Source organism: Dunckerocampus dactyliophorus, chromosome 3 (genome assembly GCF_027744805.1).
Source record: "Dunckerocampus dactyliophorus isolate RoL2022-P2 chromosome 3, RoL_Ddac_1.1, whole genome shotgun sequence".
Lineage (NCBI taxonomy): Eukaryota > Metazoa > Chordata > Actinopteri > Syngnathiformes > Syngnathidae > Dunckerocampus > Dunckerocampus dactyliophorus.
The window spans coordinates 36,116,426-36,134,048 of NC_072821.1; the positions used below are offsets into that span (position 1 = coordinate 36,116,426).

The 17,623-nt window shown below is 42.1% G+C and overlaps 1 protein-coding gene across 8 annotated transcripts in view; it reads left to right on the forward strand.

Moving 5' to 3' along the window:
* The window catches only part of LOC129178205 (protein MTSS 2-like), a 43,413-nt gene that overhangs the window by 6,984 nt on the left and 18,806 nt on the right, over positions 1-17,623 (forward strand). For 7 of the 8 annotated variants that reach the window (XM_054770206.1, XM_054770207.1, XM_054770210.1 and 4 more), the window contains exons 2-3: positions 3,124-3,185; positions 3,322-3,395. In XM_054770206.1, coding sequence (XP_054626181.1) covers positions 3,124-3,185; positions 3,322-3,395 — 136 coding nt within the window. The remainder of the gene's footprint in view (positions 1-3,123; positions 3,186-3,321; positions 3,396-17,623) is intronic. The other variant, XM_054770214.1, reaches the window with a different exon arrangement.

A 17,623-nucleotide genomic window follows, 5' to 3' on the forward strand; every position in this document is an offset into this window, starting at 1 on the left:
AAAAAACTTTCATTTCTCAAAAGTATTTAACACTGTAGTGCAGTGTATTGTTGAATTAATGTAACGGCGTCATATTTGAGTAAAATGCAATGTTGCTGACGTTCTGTCTTTTTAAAACCGAAATATTCTCACACTGGGAAATGTGGCATTCGCCTTAGAAACTATCGCTTTTGTGACGTCATTCATGTTAGCGTATACTGGCTCACGAGGCTAATTTGCTGCTAGCCAAGGTAGGTGCTCCTCCACGTAGAGGGACAAAGAGGGGCGAGGCGACAGGAGGGTTCACTCTCTCTGTTCATTCCACTGTAGCGCACAGACAGCTGCAGAGTGAAACCTCTTGTCATCCAGCCTGAAAGAGAGACAAGGAATACAAACACAAATGGATGCACATGTCAATTTATTTAATGTGAACTGTTAGGGGGGGAGCGTGAGAAGCAGGAAGTACTTTGAATATTCGAGCAAACCTGCCAACATCTAAGAATTGTCGTACTCAGCATGCAATTTGACTCTTAAATACGCTTGTATGCTTCACTGCTCTCCCTTTTGTTGCATTTTGCTGGTTTCAGTTTTGAGTTCAGTCTGTACAGTACAGATAAATAAATAGATACTATCAGTTTCACAATAGTATTTCATATCGGTGGGGTGTGAAAATAATTCTGTACCCCAGTGGGGGCATGACAGAAAATAGTTGACAACCACTGCCCTAAACCCTCTAACCCTAACCCTAACCCGAGCCCCCAAACCAAACCCCTCTAACACAAATCCCTAAGAAGAGAACATGACGTTATTGACGTACGGGTGTTGATTTCATTTCATGGAACAAGCTATGCAGACACAGCCTGTTATTGTGTGTTTGTGAGCGACGGCAAACAGGTAGCACTAAATCCATGCAGGTTAGATGGAGGACCACCTTTCAGGATGCTGTTAGCGTTGTCGCTTGTTTGTGGAGAACATCAAATAAATAAAATACAAAAAATAGATTTTAACGCATATGAAGGCGGTGACATTAGCCTCTCTTTTTAAGGTGTGAATTATACCACATAAAAAACAAAAAAATGAGACTAATCCCTCCGTCCCTCTCGGCTGCTCTCTGTCGCTCCTGCTGGATTTCCTCTGTTTTGCTGAGCGGCTGCGGGAGAAACAAAGGGAACAAAAGAGCCGGAGGAGACAGTAAGCTCCTCATCCATGGCAGCGCTGAGTGGAGATCTCCATGGAGCACTGGGAACACTGGCTGGACTGGGAGCCGCCGCGAGGCCGGAGGACAGCGAGCGTTAGCCACAAGCAAGACAGAAAAAAACATGACTTTTTTAGTGTAGGGTAGCACCAGGAACAATTACAATTTTTATTACGAGCATATGTTTGGTGGTTGAATACGGCCTATTATTAGTCCAAAAATATGCATATTGAAGCAGTTTTAATGTTATTTCCTGCCTAAATGAAACATTGTCAAGTATAAAAATGAACCAGAATGCAAATACAAGGAAATAAAAAAAACGCATTTAAATAGTGAATGTAGTATACTACACTGGTCACTAGGTGTCAGTAATTGTTTGCTGTGTCTAGCACCAGACTTGATCAACAGGTTTTATTGCAGGTTTACATTATCCATCCATCCATTTTATATGCCGCTTCTCCTCTTTAGCGTCGCGGGGTTATGCTGGAGCCTATCTCAGCTGCCTTCAGGCGACAGGCGGGGTACACCCTGGACTGGTCGGTTTACATTATCTCAATAATAATAAAATAATAATAATTTTAAAAATTTTAAAGAGAGCCTTTGGTGAGAAACAGCATGGTTTCAACGCCATATGAGCATCAGAGAAGCAAAGGGAGGGTGCGGAATGATAAACAGGAAGTAATCACAGCATCCTTAAGAGTGAAAGGCCGGCAGGAAGGGAGGATACATGAAGTGCTGCACACAAAAGGGTGAAAATGTGTCAAACCGTGCATCCCTACTGTGTTGCCTGTGCTATTACCTTTTGGACAAATATGCCACAGGGTGGCACTATTATTGAACGCCAAAGTTCGAGTTCAGTCATCACACCTCGCCTGACAAAGCTGTGTGTGTGTGTGTGTGTGTGTGTGTGTGTGTGTGTGTCAGGTACTTGTGTGACACAGGAAGTGATGATGTAACAACACGGCGTGCAATCGTGGCAGGCTCATGCATGTTTGCCCCACGGCCTGCGTGACACAGAAAGTGGTGCAAGCCTGTGAGGCCGTGCAGCCAAAGAACATTCTGGAATCCAAGAAGAATCACGCTCACTCACTCTGAGCGCTATGCTAACATCACACCATTATCAGTGTCGCCTGACACAGGATGCTATGCCGATACAGTTTTATGTTATTGTCAAATATGCTAATGAGGAGCAGGGCGGGGTCACTGCACGTTATCTCCTCCCTAAGATGCGTGGTGCACTTCAAACAGCCATGAGAGGAGGGAGCATGCGTGTGTGCGTGTGCGTGTCGGGGGGGCTATTCTGTGGTACCGGGGCGGGGGGGGGGGGGGGTGTGTGTGTAAACGATGCTACATCAAAGAAGATCAAAGCGTAGTGCATCGTTTGCTGACATCACAACAGGAAGCTCCACCCCCAACGCACACACACACACACACACACACATATTTCGCCTCCTTCATTTTGACGGGTCCGGCTGTGGTGGTGAATTTGCAGTTGTTTTATGGGGGTGAAAGGTCAATGTGGATCAAGTGTAATGTCATCTGGGCTGCTGCTGGGGGGTGGGGTGGGGGAGATAGCAGCAGAGGGCGGGGGTAGGAATTTCATTAGCAACGACGCTTTGATGCTGCGTGTGTGTGCGTGTAGATTAGGAACGGGCATAAGGAGGTGAGGATTCTGTTATGGGGGGTGAAGGAGACACAGTGGGGGTGTGAGCAATAAGCGCGGTACAAAGATGGCGCAGTGTGAGGACGCCACGTTTAAAGCCTCAGCTAGCAAGGTAGCGTGATGGCGAGGTCAAAGTTTATCGCTGTAGTGAGTGAAGAACCTTTGATGAAAGATGTTTGGTTGTGATGGTTTATGATGTTGAATTTTGGGGCAGAAAATGACTGAAAAAAGGTAAGGTTTGATGATCGTATTGGTTTTTGACATGCGTCATTTTGTGTGTTCCCAGTGCTCGTATCCCGTATGGGAGGACTTCAGCGCCAAGGCCACCAAACTCCATTCACAGCTGAGGTGAGTCCACTCGTGCGTCTCCAGGCTTTATGCTCTGTATGGAGTGTATTATAATAGAGAGCTAGATAGATAGATACTTTCTCCAAGAGAAATTCACAATAATACCAATAATGCTATACTGTAATGGTCTCTGTAGAACCACGGTTCTGGCAGCCGTGGCCTTCCTGGATGCCTTTCAGAAGGTTGCAGACATGGCGACCAACACCAGAGGTAGGACCACAGCCTGCCTGTTGTTAAGTATTGCTGCTTTAATGCTGAAAAATAGAATGTCTAGATTGATGGCATTTTAAAGAAATACACACATCAGCAGGGGGAGGAGCTTGTTAAAGAGGGACGTTTGGGTGAAACTGTTTCAAAGTGTGTGACCTCAGGTGGTCTCCTATGAGACCAACGATGACTCAGCACGCTTGAAGAGACCAGACAGGAAGTCATCAAGCTGTGTCAGCATATTGAACACGCATGCACTCTGGACTCAATGGAAGTAGGAGTGAAAAGAAGTGGACCAAACTGTATTTGTGGCAGTAAAAAAAACAAACAAACAAAAAATTTATTTAACAATGATAAAACTATTATAAAAAATATATATATATATATTAAAGATTTATAATAAAAACACTACATATATTAGTAAATAAAATAAATGTAAAAATGTTTAAATAAATGAAAAATATATAATACATATTATATTATTTGAAAAATATAATTAAAATAAAAAATAAATAATTTAAATAAAAATATTTGTAATAGTTTAATTAAAATTGTTATATAAGATAGACATTTAAAATAGAAAAATATTCAAAATATTTCAGTATTTTTTATTAAAATGTTTGTTTATTCATTGTAAATATACATAAAAATATATATTTCAATTTTTTAATTGTTTTATTTTTAAAATAATATTTATTATGATTTTATGATCTAAAAAATGGAAAATACATTTGAGTTATTTATTTAAATATTTTAAAATATTTTATTTTATTTATACTTTATTTGAAAAGTATTTATTATTATTATTACTATTATTATTATGTTTTTATATATATGTATATTACTATATTATTTTATATTTTTATATTCTTGTTATTATTTTTTATTTAAAACAAATATTTAAAATATTCCATTATAATATCATCCCCTCCCTGAGCTACCACCTTAAAGTGGTGGAGGAGTTTGCGTGTCCCGATGTTCCTAGGAGCTAAGTTGTCGGTCACCCACAACAAACAGGTCCTAGGTGAGGGACAAGACAAAGAGTGGCTCAATGGACCCTTATGACGAAACAAACCACTGGACCATGCTTTCCCTTGCCCGGACGCGGGTCACCAGGGTCCCCCTCTGGAGCCAGGCCTGGAGGAGTGGCACGACGGTGAGAATCTGGTGGCCGGGCTTACACCAATGGGGCCCGGACGGGCACAGCCCGAAGAGACGACATGGGTCCCACCCCAATGAGCTCACCACTCATGGGCGGGGCCAAAGGGGTCGGGTGCAGAGTGAGCTGAGTGGCACGCAAAGGCAGGGACCTTGGCGGTCCGATCCACGGCTACAGAACAGGGGTGACAATTGTTGTTGCACCCCGGCTTGTGGCCTGTATGTTTAACCCGATGAATGAGAGGGCAGTTTCCCTCCGCCATAGGGTGGGGGGACAGGTCCAGACTGTTTGTGCTTATTATTAACAGCAGTTCAGAATACCCACCCTTTTCGGAGTCTCTAGAGGGAGTTCTTGAGAGTGCTCCCTCAGGGGATTCCCTTGTTCCTCATAGGAAGACATGTCGGTGGGATTGAGGACGTCTTCGAAGTATTCTTTCCACTGATCCACAACATCCCGAGTAGAGGTCAGCAGCACACCATCACCATCATACACGGTGTTGACTGTGCACTGCTTCCCCCTCCTGAGACGCCGGATGATGGATTTTGTCTCAGCGACTACCAGGGCCGCAGACCGCTTGGCCTGCCGATACCTGTCAGCTGCTTCCCGAGTCCCATGAGCCAAAAAGGCCCGAGAGGACTCCTTCTTCAGCTTGACGGCATCCCTCACCACTGGTGTCCACCAACGGGTTCTGGGATTCCCGCCACAGGCACCGACCACCTTACGGCCACAGCTCCGATCACCTGCGTCAACAATGGAAGCATGGAACATGGCCCATTCAGACTCAATGTCCGCCACCTCCCTCGGAACATGGTCGAAGCTCTCCTGGAGGTGGGAGTTGAAACTTGTTCCCAGCTGATCCTCACAATACGTTTGGGCCTGCCATGTCTGAATGGCATTCTCCCCCACCATTGGAGCCAACTTACCACCAGGTGGTGATCGGTTGACAGCTCCGCCCCTCCCTTCACCCGAGTGTCCAAAACCACAAGTCCGATGATACGACCACAAAGTCATTGAAGTGCAGCCTAAGGTATCCTGGTACCAAGTGCACATGTGGACACCCTTGTGCTTGAACATAGTGTTCGTTATCAACAATCTGTGATAAGCACAGAAGTCCAATAACAAAGCACCGCTCGGGTTCAGATCAGGGGGGCCGTTCCTCCCAATCACGCCTCTCCAGGTCTCACTGTCGCTGCCACTAATTCAGCTAATTCAGGCTGTTTGTTCCCTGTATGACCGGCGTCAGAGTTTGCTTTGCACCTTTCTAGTGAGGGTTGGACTCTGCCGGGGCTGCCATTTGTATCCGATTCTGTTCATTATTTTTATGGACAGAATTTCTAGGCGCAGCCAGTGCGTTGATGGGTTCCGGCTTGGTAGCTGCAGGATTGAGTCTCTGCCTTTTGCAGAAGATGTGGCTTCATCGAGCCGTAAACTTCAGCTTTAATTAGATCGATTTGCAGCCGAGTGTGAAGCGGCCGGGATGAAAATCAGCACCTCCAAGTCCTAGTCCATGGTTCTCGCCCAGAAAAGGGTGGAGTACCATCTCCAGGTCTGGGATGAGTTCCTGCCCCAAGTGGAGGAGTTTAGGTACCTCGGGGTCTTGTTCATGAGTGAGGGAAGGATGGAACGCGAGATCGACAGGCAAATTGGTGCGGCGTCTGCAGTGACGCGAACTCTACATCGGTCCGTTGTGGTGAAGAGAGATCTGAGCCGAAAGGCAAAGCTCTCAATTTACTGGTCGATGTACGTTCCTACCCTCACCTATGGTAATGACCGAAAGAACAAGATCGCGGGTACAAGCAGCCGAAATGAACTTTCTCCGTAGGGTGGCTGGGCTCTCCCTTAGAGATAAGGTGAGAAGCACTGTCATCCGGGAACCGCTACTCCTTCGCATTGACAGGAGCCAGATGAGGTGGCTGGTCAGGATGCCTCCCGGACGCCTCCCTGGGGGGATGTTCAGGGCAAGTCCGACCGGTAGTAGGCCTCGAGGAAGACCCAGGACACGTTGAAGAGACTATGTCTCCCAACTGGCCTGGGAACGCCTCGGGATCCGCCGGGAGGAGCTGGACGAAGTGGCCAGGGAGAGGAAAGTCTGGGCCTCCCTGCTTAGGCTGCTGCCCTTGCAATCTGATCTTGGATAAGCGGTAGAAGATGGATGGATAGATGGATAAATATTATAATATTACAAAAAATTGTTTGTTTTTCATGTTTAATTGAAGTTGTATATTTTTTAATATATATTATATTTATATATATTTTATATACATTAAAATGATAAAATTATACATGTGTAAAGTGTTAACATTTAAAATATTTAATATTTAAAATGTAATTTTTAAAAATAATTTTAAAAATACAAATTATCCATCCATCCATTTTCTATGCCACTTATCCTAATTTGGGTTGCGGGGGTATGCTGAGCCTATCCCAGCTGACTTCGGGCATGAGGCGGGGTACACCCTAGACTGGTCGCCAGCCAATCGCAGAAAAATACAAAAAAAAATGTTTTAAATACATAAAAGATTTATGACAAAAAAAACACTACATACAGTATATTACGTAATGTAAATAACATGAATTTTAAAATATAAACACATATCATTGCACATAACAGTCACAATGAGTCACAATGCCATCTACTGTACGGAGTTGGAATGACGAGATACATTCACAGACACTCTCGAATGGAGTTGTGGCGGTCTAGATTTATTTGTGGCGAGCCGCCATATCACAAGCAGTTATCATCCAGCAGCTTCATCTGGCTCTGTATGCACTGTAAAATGTTGAAAGTCGTACGTGTTACACGTATCGTGGCGCGGTTTCCTCCTTACCGCCATTACAACACTGGTTCTGTTACTGCTGTGTTGTAGCAATATGTGCTGGAGACAACCCTCCTGCTGATCCAAGGCCTTGTCCGTGTGTTGCCAGAGTGACATGTGTTTATAGTTTAAAAAGCGCTGGCATGAGAGTAGAGTCGATTGATTTGGCGAACATAACGAGCCACAGATGACTCGTGTGCACCAATGACAGGCCGACAGTGGCAGATTGTTCCTAGCGACACACACACGTGCATGTGTGTGTGTGTGTGTGCTCCTCTGACACGGACTATCCTCAGCCAACCCAAGCCAGGCCGGGTCACATGTGCGAGGGCAGTTGCCAGGCAACAAGTGAAGAGGCAATGAGAGAAAAATAGCTTTGTTGCTGTGAGCGGAGGGCAAACAAGGAGTCCTCATGACAGACGAGCCTTCATGAAAAATGTTTAAAGCTTAGTAGCCAAAGCACCAAGGCGGTTCTATTGTGATTTGACATCATGCTGTGTCAACGTATGCCATTTGACTTGTGGATTTTGGGTGAAATGCTAGCATGCTAGCATGTTGCCTGTTTAAGTGGGCTTTCTGACCTTGCTACTGAACTTGGGCCAGATGACACATCTTGCTAGGTGCTAGCATGCTAACTGTTAACATTTGATTTATTTTACCCATGTCAAAATGCAAATAAAAGCATGGAATGATGTAGGGACACTATAGAACCGCCTTGGCACTTTCAGTATTTAGCATGCTAACTTTTGCATGATAGCGTTTTAGCCCTTTTATTCATGTCAAAATGCAAACATAAGCATGACATGATGTCGGGACGCTATGGAACCGCCTCAGAACTTTCAGTAGTTCGCATAATAGCATTTTAGCTTTTTTACTCAAGTCAAAATTCAAATCTAAACATGGCTTGATGTCTGGACGCTATAGAACCGCCTCACCAGTTACCAATTGTTAGCATGATAGCATTTTATCCATTTTGCTCAAGTCAAAATGTAAATATAACCATGGCATGAAGTTGGGACGCTATAGAATTGACTTGGCACTTTCAGTAGTTAACATGCCAGTTAGCATGATAGCATTTTCTCTATTTTACCTATGTGAAAATGTAAATATAAACATGGCATGTTGTCAGGATGCTACAGAACCGCCTCGGCACGTTCAGTAGTTAGCATGATAACTGTTAGCATTTTAACTATTTTACTCATGTCAAAATGCAAATATATACATGGCATTACGTTGGGACGCTATAGAACCGCCTTGGCATTTTCAGTAGATAACATGCTAACTGTTAGCATGATCGCATTTTATTCATTGTACTCAAGTCAAAAGGTAAATATAAACATGGCATGATGTTTTCAGGATGCAATAGACCCGCTTCGGCATTTTCACAAGTTAGCATGATAGCACTTTAGCTATTTTACTCACGTCGAAATGCAGTGTACATGGCATGATGTAGGCATGCTATAGAACCTCCTCTGCACTTTAGCATGATAGCATTTTAGCTCTTTTACTCGTGTCAAAATGCAACATGGCAGGATGTCGGGACACTATTGAACCACCTCAGAACTTTCAGTAGTTAGCATGCTACCTGTTAGAAAGATAGCATTTTAGCTATTTTAAAATTTCTTGCAAATTTCAAATTATTCTTAAGTCAAATGAGTTGCTTGTTTGGGGGCTTTTGTGTTTATCTGACGGAAAATTGATGTCTGGGAGGGGTCGTGGGTGTGACCCCCAAGAATTGGCTAAAATTATTAGGCAGGATGTTGACTGATCATGTCCATTTAAGCTACGGTGACATTGATCCGCATTTGAATGAGGTCTGATTCTGATGCAGTTTGATAGCCCATGTGGTTTTTCTATCCGTATGTTGTTGTTGAAGGCCACAAAAACACGATGGCCATGAGAGGGGCCCCCCTGAGTCTCCTCCCTCCCGTCATTGTTGCCTCCACTCGCTGTGTCCTCCCAACATCAAACTCTCCATCATTCCTTCCCTGCATCCTTCTCTGGAAGGACACTTCCTCGTGTCACAATCCTGCATTGTCCCGGAGGTCAGCTACAGACGTGCTCTGTTGCACACACACATACACGCGCCTGCATACATGCACACAGTGGTTCAGTGAACATGGGAAAGCTCAGTGAGTTTTTCTGCTCCAAGGCCAACTTGTGTTTAATGAGACGAGAGGCTGACCAATGCTGTGCATGTGCGAGTGTGAATGCATATATGTGTGTGTGTGTGTGTGTGTGTGTGGCTTTAATGCTAATGAGATGTGTTTGTCTGCGACAGAGTGTGTTGCGAAGAAGTAATTACAATATTATACCATCTGACATAGCTGGCATAAAGTGCTGGCATTACATTTTAACAGCAACATCATGCGAGGTTAGCATGTTCGCTGAAAAAAAAAAATCAAACTTACAGCTCCCACGTCTGGAGCTGACGGACTTTTATTTTAAGATGTGTAGTGAAGCCCGTTTTGCAGTGTTGGGGATATAAAACATTTTCCTGCAATTTTTCTGTGGTGGCGTGGGGGGTAGGGGGTATTGACATTGCATGATGCATTTGCAAAAAGTGAGTAAAAAGTGGTTTAATAATGTTTCTCAAACAAGACCCATTTAGATGGGGGAGGGGCCCACCGCGGCAGAAGAGGGAAGCGTCCTTTCATGTCAGAATTTCTTCACTAGATTTGTCCTGAGTTGCTTTTTTGAAAAAGACTATGGATGGTATCAACAGTAGCTGCCCCATTCAAAAGTGTCATTGGAAAAAGGCACAATTTAGAATGTAACAACTGAGCAACTGTGCACTCACAAGTTACATTTTAAAATGTGCTTTTTTTTCTTCATGAGACTTTTCAATCGGGAAAATTGCACTTCAAGAGGTCACACACTAAATTGTGCCGTTTTCTAATGACGCTTTTGAATGGGAGCACCTGTGCACTCAGAGGTTACATTTTAAACTGTGCTTTTTTCCTGAAACTTTTTAAGAGGAAAAACTGCACTTAAAAGGCTACATACTAAATTGTGCCTTTTTCTAGTGACATTTTGAATGGGAGCACCTGTGCACTCAGAGGTTACATTGTAAACTGTGCTTTGTTCCCTCATGAGACATTTCAATAGGAAAAACTGCACTTCAAGAGGTTACATGCAAAATTTTGCCCTTTTCTAATGGCAGTTTTGAATGGGGTCTGGTTTGTGGCTATATACTGTATTTATATATACTGTACTGTATATAGCAACAGTATCGCCACCGGTCACTCCTGCTACGTCTTCTTCTGCGGTGCGTTACAATGTGTTTGTGAGTGAGGCTAAACAGATAGCGCCAAATTTACGTATGGGAAACACTGGGAAAATGAAAGGATGAGGGAACAGACGTAAAAGATGCTAAAAGCAATTGGATGTATGTCAATATATGCTAACTACATGAACAAATCATCTTAGCTTTGCTTTATAGCTGACAAAGCACATGCCAATCATATCTAATTATCTGTCTTATTATTAATCCATTGACTTTATTTTGACAACATAGCGAGGACCAATAAAAAGCTGAAAATGGCGCCCGGGCCGCACTTTGCAACCCCCCCACACTCTAAATCAACAGGCTTGTCGGTGTGTTTGTTTGCGCGCCGCTCGCTCGTTTCCTCCTCCATTCAGAGATTCCTCGCGCCGCCGTCGCTCCCGTGCTCTCACTCGCCAGCTTTCCCACGGGCTGCGTTGCCGTGGCGACAGCGCCAGCCTCGCCAAGCCTCCCTCCCTCCCGCGCAGGACTCCTGGAAATGTTGACATCTTCCGTTCGCCATGAAGCAGCATGGTGTTGATGTGGGGGGAGGAGGGGTGGGGGACTACATTACCCACAATGCTATATTTAGACCACTGCAGTGTATGACTCAGCACGGCCCAGCCCAGCAGCACCGCTTACGCTGGTGATGAGGCATTATTAGCACTGTGGTGATGGTGACCTGCATCCGTTATGTGCACTTTGTGCTACTCATGCGCATGTGTGTGTGTGCGTGCGTGCGTGTGTGTGTGTGTGTGTGTGTCTTGAAGGCTGTGCACGTGGTTTCACGTGTAATGGCTGACCTGAGGCTGTGGTCATGTCATAGAGTGACATGCAAAATCAAATCATCGTCACCATATTTGGCTCAAAAGTCAATATTTTTAAAGGAAATGTGCATAATTCATCACGTTGACTATACAGTATGCATTACGTAGTGTAGCGTAATGTACGCTTTGTCTTTAAAGGTCTCCTGTGATGCAAAAGTCACTTTTTGGTGATGTTGTAACAGTACTACCGTACGTGTTTATGAGCACCAATGTCTTCCTCGGAAAGTGAATGTTTGTTTACAAGTCAGCTCGAGGGGGCCGTTAACGTCACAGGCAGGAGGAAAAAGGAGCGCTTGATTTGCTCACCGCCCCGTGTATACGCCCACCAAGCTTTGCTACACATTTTTTTAAAAGTATGAAGGCTAATTGAATGAAACTTGGCCAGGATTTGTTTTATTTTTTGTTATTTTTAAACTTCAACAAGCCCCTTCGTTGGAGGGTGTGCAGAATAGGAGATCTTCATATATGCTCACACTTTTTAACCTCGGGACGAAGTTTGTGCCATTTGACACCCGTGCGAAGCACATAGTGTATTGTTGATATAATATAAATATAAATATTTCATAAATATTTCATAGATTTAAGCCTACAGTGTTGTAAAAAGGCACACATCTTAAAATGCAGCCTGGTGCTCTGCTAGCTACCCGTCAGTTAGATACAGATGTGGGAGCTGTGAGTTTGACCGTGTTGTTTTTCTTCAGCCAATACGCTAACCTAGCATGATGCTAAAAAGTAATGTTAGCACTTTAGCATCACACAGCGTTGCTGGTGTTGCTAATGTGCTAACCCTCCTTAGTGTTACTTTGTCATATGCGATATATGACATCGTTTACCTTGGACAAGTGCAGCGTTTCAGTACAGCACGTCTTGGAGACACACACAGCTCATTAGCATTAAAGCTACACACACACAGACATAGCAGGGCTTACTAAAAGCATATAGCGATAAGTATGTTTACACATAAGCATGATAAGTTTTATCTCTAATATGCGACTAAGGCGGTGGCTGAGGCATTTCCAGTCTTCCGATTGGCTGATTGGCGCTTGAAAGCCAGCGGCGAGATGAGAGGTTTGATGCTATCACGGCGTGACACGTGAACGTTAGCATGAACTCTGGCGAAACAAAACGCAGACTCGGCTTTTGGGCTGCTGCTGGCTTGGTGGAAGTGGAAGTGGAAGACTGACGCCGTGTTTTTGTTTCCACGTGGGAAGCTGTGTTTTATTTTTAGCAGCTCCTCAGCAGCCGTTTATCTGAGTCAGTCTGTGAGCAGGCCTCCCGGTTAGCGTGTGCGTGCTGTCTGGACGTCCTGTCTACGGTCAAGGTTGTCTGTTTGCTGTCAAGGTTGCTCTCCTGGAGACGTGCCGCTTCCTTCCATGTCCGTGTCACGGCGGGAAGTGTCGTCGTTTCAGGGGGAAGCCATTGCGGGTGCACGATGCGATGACATCCAACATAAAAGGAGGAGATGGTGAACTGCTCTGTGTCATACCAACACGTTTTTAATATTTATACAATTATACAACACAATATTAGCTACATGAGGGCTCACGGACGGCTCCGTCTTGTTTGTGACATTAAAAGAGAAACTTGCTTTAAAGCAGCAGTTCCCAAAAGTGGGTCGTGGATCCATTCTGGGTCCATTCTTTTAGTCGTCTTCCTCCTGACAATAAAAGTGTAAAAAAAAGACTGCAAATAAAAGTGACTTCAATAAAAGTGTAAAAAAAATAAGTGAATTTTATGTTTAGTTATATGTATTTTTTTACACTTTTAAGTCTGGTCAGTTACTATTTTTTGTGAATTGTTATTATTGTTTACACTTATATTTATGCCAATGTTATTTTTATTTTTTTTTTACCCTTTAAGTGGATTTTAGTTTTATTTTTTATTAATTTAGGTTTTAATTTTTTTGCACTATAAGGGAATTTTATTTTTAGGTGTCAAAAAGAAAATTTAATTAACTACAATGCAAGTGTAAAAAACAAAAACTTAAGTGTAAAAAAATAAAAATAAAATAAAAAATTAAATTCACTGAAAAGTGTAAAATAAAAATTAATAAAAATTAAATTAACTTATACAAAAGTGTAAAAAATAACTGAAATACATACAAATAAAAGTGAATAATAAAAGTAAAATTGACTTCAATGAAAGTCAAGAAAAATGTAAAATAAATAAAAATTAAAGTAAATAAAAGTGTAAAGAAAATAACTGAAATAAATAAAAATAAAATTGACTTAAATAAAAATGTTTAAAAAATAATAATATATATATATATTTTTTAAGTAATGACTTAAATAAAAATGGGTCGTGACTTCATGACGTTTGGAAGATATTTGTCCCAAGCAGAGACCATTTGAGAACGCCTGCTCTAAACGCTGTAAAACTTGCTTTCATGTTTACGTTATTCCTTTTTGCTGCAGCGCCCGCTACAATAACACACACGTGCATCACGGACACTTATGGAAAATAGACGATTACATCGTTACTTCAATGTGCAAAATGTGTCAAACATCCTGGTGTGAGGGTTTGCCATATTTTTGTCCTTTCTGGAGTCTTGTTACCATGGCGACAGATGCGTTGTGACAGGAAGGCACCATGCTGTGACCTTCTGCCCAAAGTCATGCCTCACTGTGTGTGTGCGTGCGCGTGTATGCCAGGTGTGTCCATTAGAAGTCTCACAATTAGGTCTCGCATCGCAGGGCGTAAACGTCCCCCATCAGTATTTATTCCGAGGTAAAACGGATCAGAACCTCCAATGTGACTTTTATGGATTTGCATCGCCGGGTTCTCGGCACAAATCCTTGTGTGTTGTTTTTGCGTGGCCTTGGCGGAGGTTACAAGCGACCCCGACGAGCGTCCCGTGTTCCCTTGCTGAGGTTTGCGTCTCTCGTGTGAGGCATCTGGGATGCTCCTCATGAATAATTCCTCTTCATCCGCACGCCGGCGCCGCAGTCTCGCTGCCTCGTTAGCGAGCCTCCTCCTCCTCCTCATCATCATCGGCGCCCACCTCCTTTGTCTCCTCTTATTGTTGCTGTGTCACGCATGCAGGACACGGCTGTAGTCATGGTGACGCAGACCTTACCTGCTCATGGCTTCCTCCCACCTTCGTGCTCGTTTTCAGTGCAGGTTTGTGGTCTGTTCCACAATTAGCCACACTTCCAACACAAGAGATAGCTTGCAAAGATAATAACGCTGTTATTATGGTTATTAATGATATTATCATCACGTTGCATAGTTTTACCAACAAACTTACACTGAAAGAAGTCAAGTTCCCAAGCGCAAATTTGAGTATGCTACTGTTGTATAACTCTAATAGTCATCATTTTATTAATAATAAATATAATTCATTATTATATTAATTATGAATTAACAATACATTTTATTTTTAATGATTTAAATGTTTAAACATTATTTTTTAATATTTTTAAATTGGACAGTAAAAAAAATAAAATTTCTGTCAAAATTGAGAACTAATGCAATTACCAAGAAGTATTATTTAAAAGTATATTTAAACGTATCGCTCTTTTCAATGAGCACTGAGCGGAGCCGCTGTGGGCACCTTACACTGACGAGCGGCTCCATCTTGTTTGGGACATAAGAAGCCGCCCAAGCTACAGTTTTGCTTTTTATAACTTTTCATTATTTCTTTTTGTTCCGAATGATTGTTCTTGATGTGAAAAAGAAAAGAATTTGTGCGGCCAAAGGCAGGCACGGAGTGTGATGTAATGCCTCTGCAACATGATGGATAGCGGTTGCCGTGGGAACGCTGCAGCTGGATGACCACAGAGAGATTCTCGTGACAACGCTTTAGAATTTGACACCTGGCTGCCTCTTGATGCTCCACTGCGATCTTTCTGTGAGGCTCACAAGATGCAAGTCACAAAAGATGTATCGTGTTGCCATGGCAACGGCAATGTTATCTGCAGTGTGTGTGTGTGCGTGCATGTGCATGTGTGTGTGTGTGCGTGCGTCCACCTGGAATGATGGACCAGGAAAGCATAAATGCTGTAATTAACCTAAAGTGGAAGCAGGCAATATTTGGAGGGAAACACTCACTCATTCAACTCATGAAGTTCATTTTTTAGTTATTACGAATATTACGTCACATACGTACAGTGCGTGCCAGATGCAGCCTGACGATGAAACTAAAAAACAACAGCAACATAAACATTTAAAAATCGGCAGTAATTTTACAATAAAATAAAAAATATGACGAAAAAAATGTTGTAATCTAACCTGAAAAAAATTTTAATTTCATGAAAATAATGTTAAATAATGTAATGAAAAATAATGTAATTTTAGCAGCATAAAGTTGAAATATTAAAGAAAAAATTATGTGTTCTTAAGTCATAATAATCTGAGAAAAAAACAAAATAAAATTGATCATTAGGAGGCGGGAAAAGTGATAATGTTAAAAGAATAAAGTCATAATATGGGAATAAAGTCCAAATATTATGGGAAAGAAAGAAGGAAAATTTAAAGGAAGAAAGTTGACATAGTTGAAAATTTAAAAAAAATAACAGCATCAGAAATGAAAAAGCAGCTGCAATTTTACAATAATAAAGTCAAAATATGAAGAGAACAAATTTCATATTCTAATGAGAAAAAAGTTGCAATTTTGCAAGAATAAACTCATAATATTATGAAGAAAAATTATGTTTAGTAGCATATAGTTGAAATAGTAAAGAAAAAATATCTTGTTTTTAAGTCATAATATTATGAAAAACAAACAAAACAAAATAAAGTTGTCATATTTGGAAAAGTAGGCTGGGGAAAAAGTTTTAATATTATGGGAATAAAGTCAAAATATTACGAGTACAAAATTTACTAAGATTATTTAAGAGGAAAGCTGAAGTAAAAAAAAATAAAATAAAATAAAAAAAATGTTTTAATTAAAAAAGTAAATAAAAAAATATCAAGAGGAAAAACTTGTATTTAGTCGAAGGAAAAAGTTGCAATTTTACGAGAATAAAACTGATGTCATTTAAGTGGCATTTAGTGGCATTTTTTTTTTTTTCAAACTTGTAATATTATGAGAAACAAACAAAACGTTATAAGATTATGGGAATAAAATTACAATATCACAAGAAGAACATTAATGCAGATGATTTATGAAGAAAGTTGACATTTTTGGAAAAAACAAGTACAAATGTGGAAAAAAGAGCAGTCAAGAGTGAAGTTGATATTAATAATGTGCTTTTTCACCTATACAACAACGCTGAAATGAAATATATATAACTTCTTAGCATATCTACATGCTTTGCTTTACAAAATGGCAAGTTGCATCCTTTCAGTTTTCACGATGAGGCGCTCGCTGGGAAAAGTTAGGACACCCCTGCTACGTACATACAGTATATTTCTTATATGAGTTTTAGTTCATGTGTTTCTACTAAATGGTCACTTTTAACAGCTTGGAATTGACGTTGCGTACATGTTGTCATTAAGGCTGATTGGAACATGCAGCTACACACACACACACACACACACACACACACACACACACACATACAGTGAGTGTAGCTGTATTCCAGATGTGAGAGTTTGTGTGTTAAGGAGTTGCTCCTCATCTTGTTGATCTCCTGCTGTGTTGGAAAGGCATGTTAATGTGAGGCAAACAGGAAGAGCAGCATCATAAATGCAGAGATCAAACGCACACACACACACACGCACACACACACACACGCACTTGGCAGTAGTTTGAGTCCCATGGTTGTTTGAGCTCATTAAAATGTGTGAGACGAGCCTTCCCGTCTCCACACTTCCTCCATCGCTTCCGCTCCTTCTTCTCCTCTCTGCCACTCGTCCTCTTTTTTTTGTCCGCTGACCGTCACCCACCACCCCCGCAGCCCCGCACGCACCCTTTCTGTGTTTGCATCATCATAATCATCATGATCGTCATTTAGTAGTGGATGACACTTCCTGTCTGCACAGCATTCAAAATAATGCCTCACTTGTACAGGCCAGAGCGGCATGCATGTGTGCGTGCGTGTGTGTGCGTGTGTGTGTGTGTGTGTGTGTGTGTGTGTGTGTGTGGGATGGTTGGTGGCTCCACTTATTGAACGGTTGCCGGGTAGAACAGGAGGCACAAGGGAGGAATTTGTTAATTATGAATGGAGCACAGAAGAAGTGTGCGTGTGTGTGTGTGTGTGTGTGTGTGTGTGTGTGTGTGT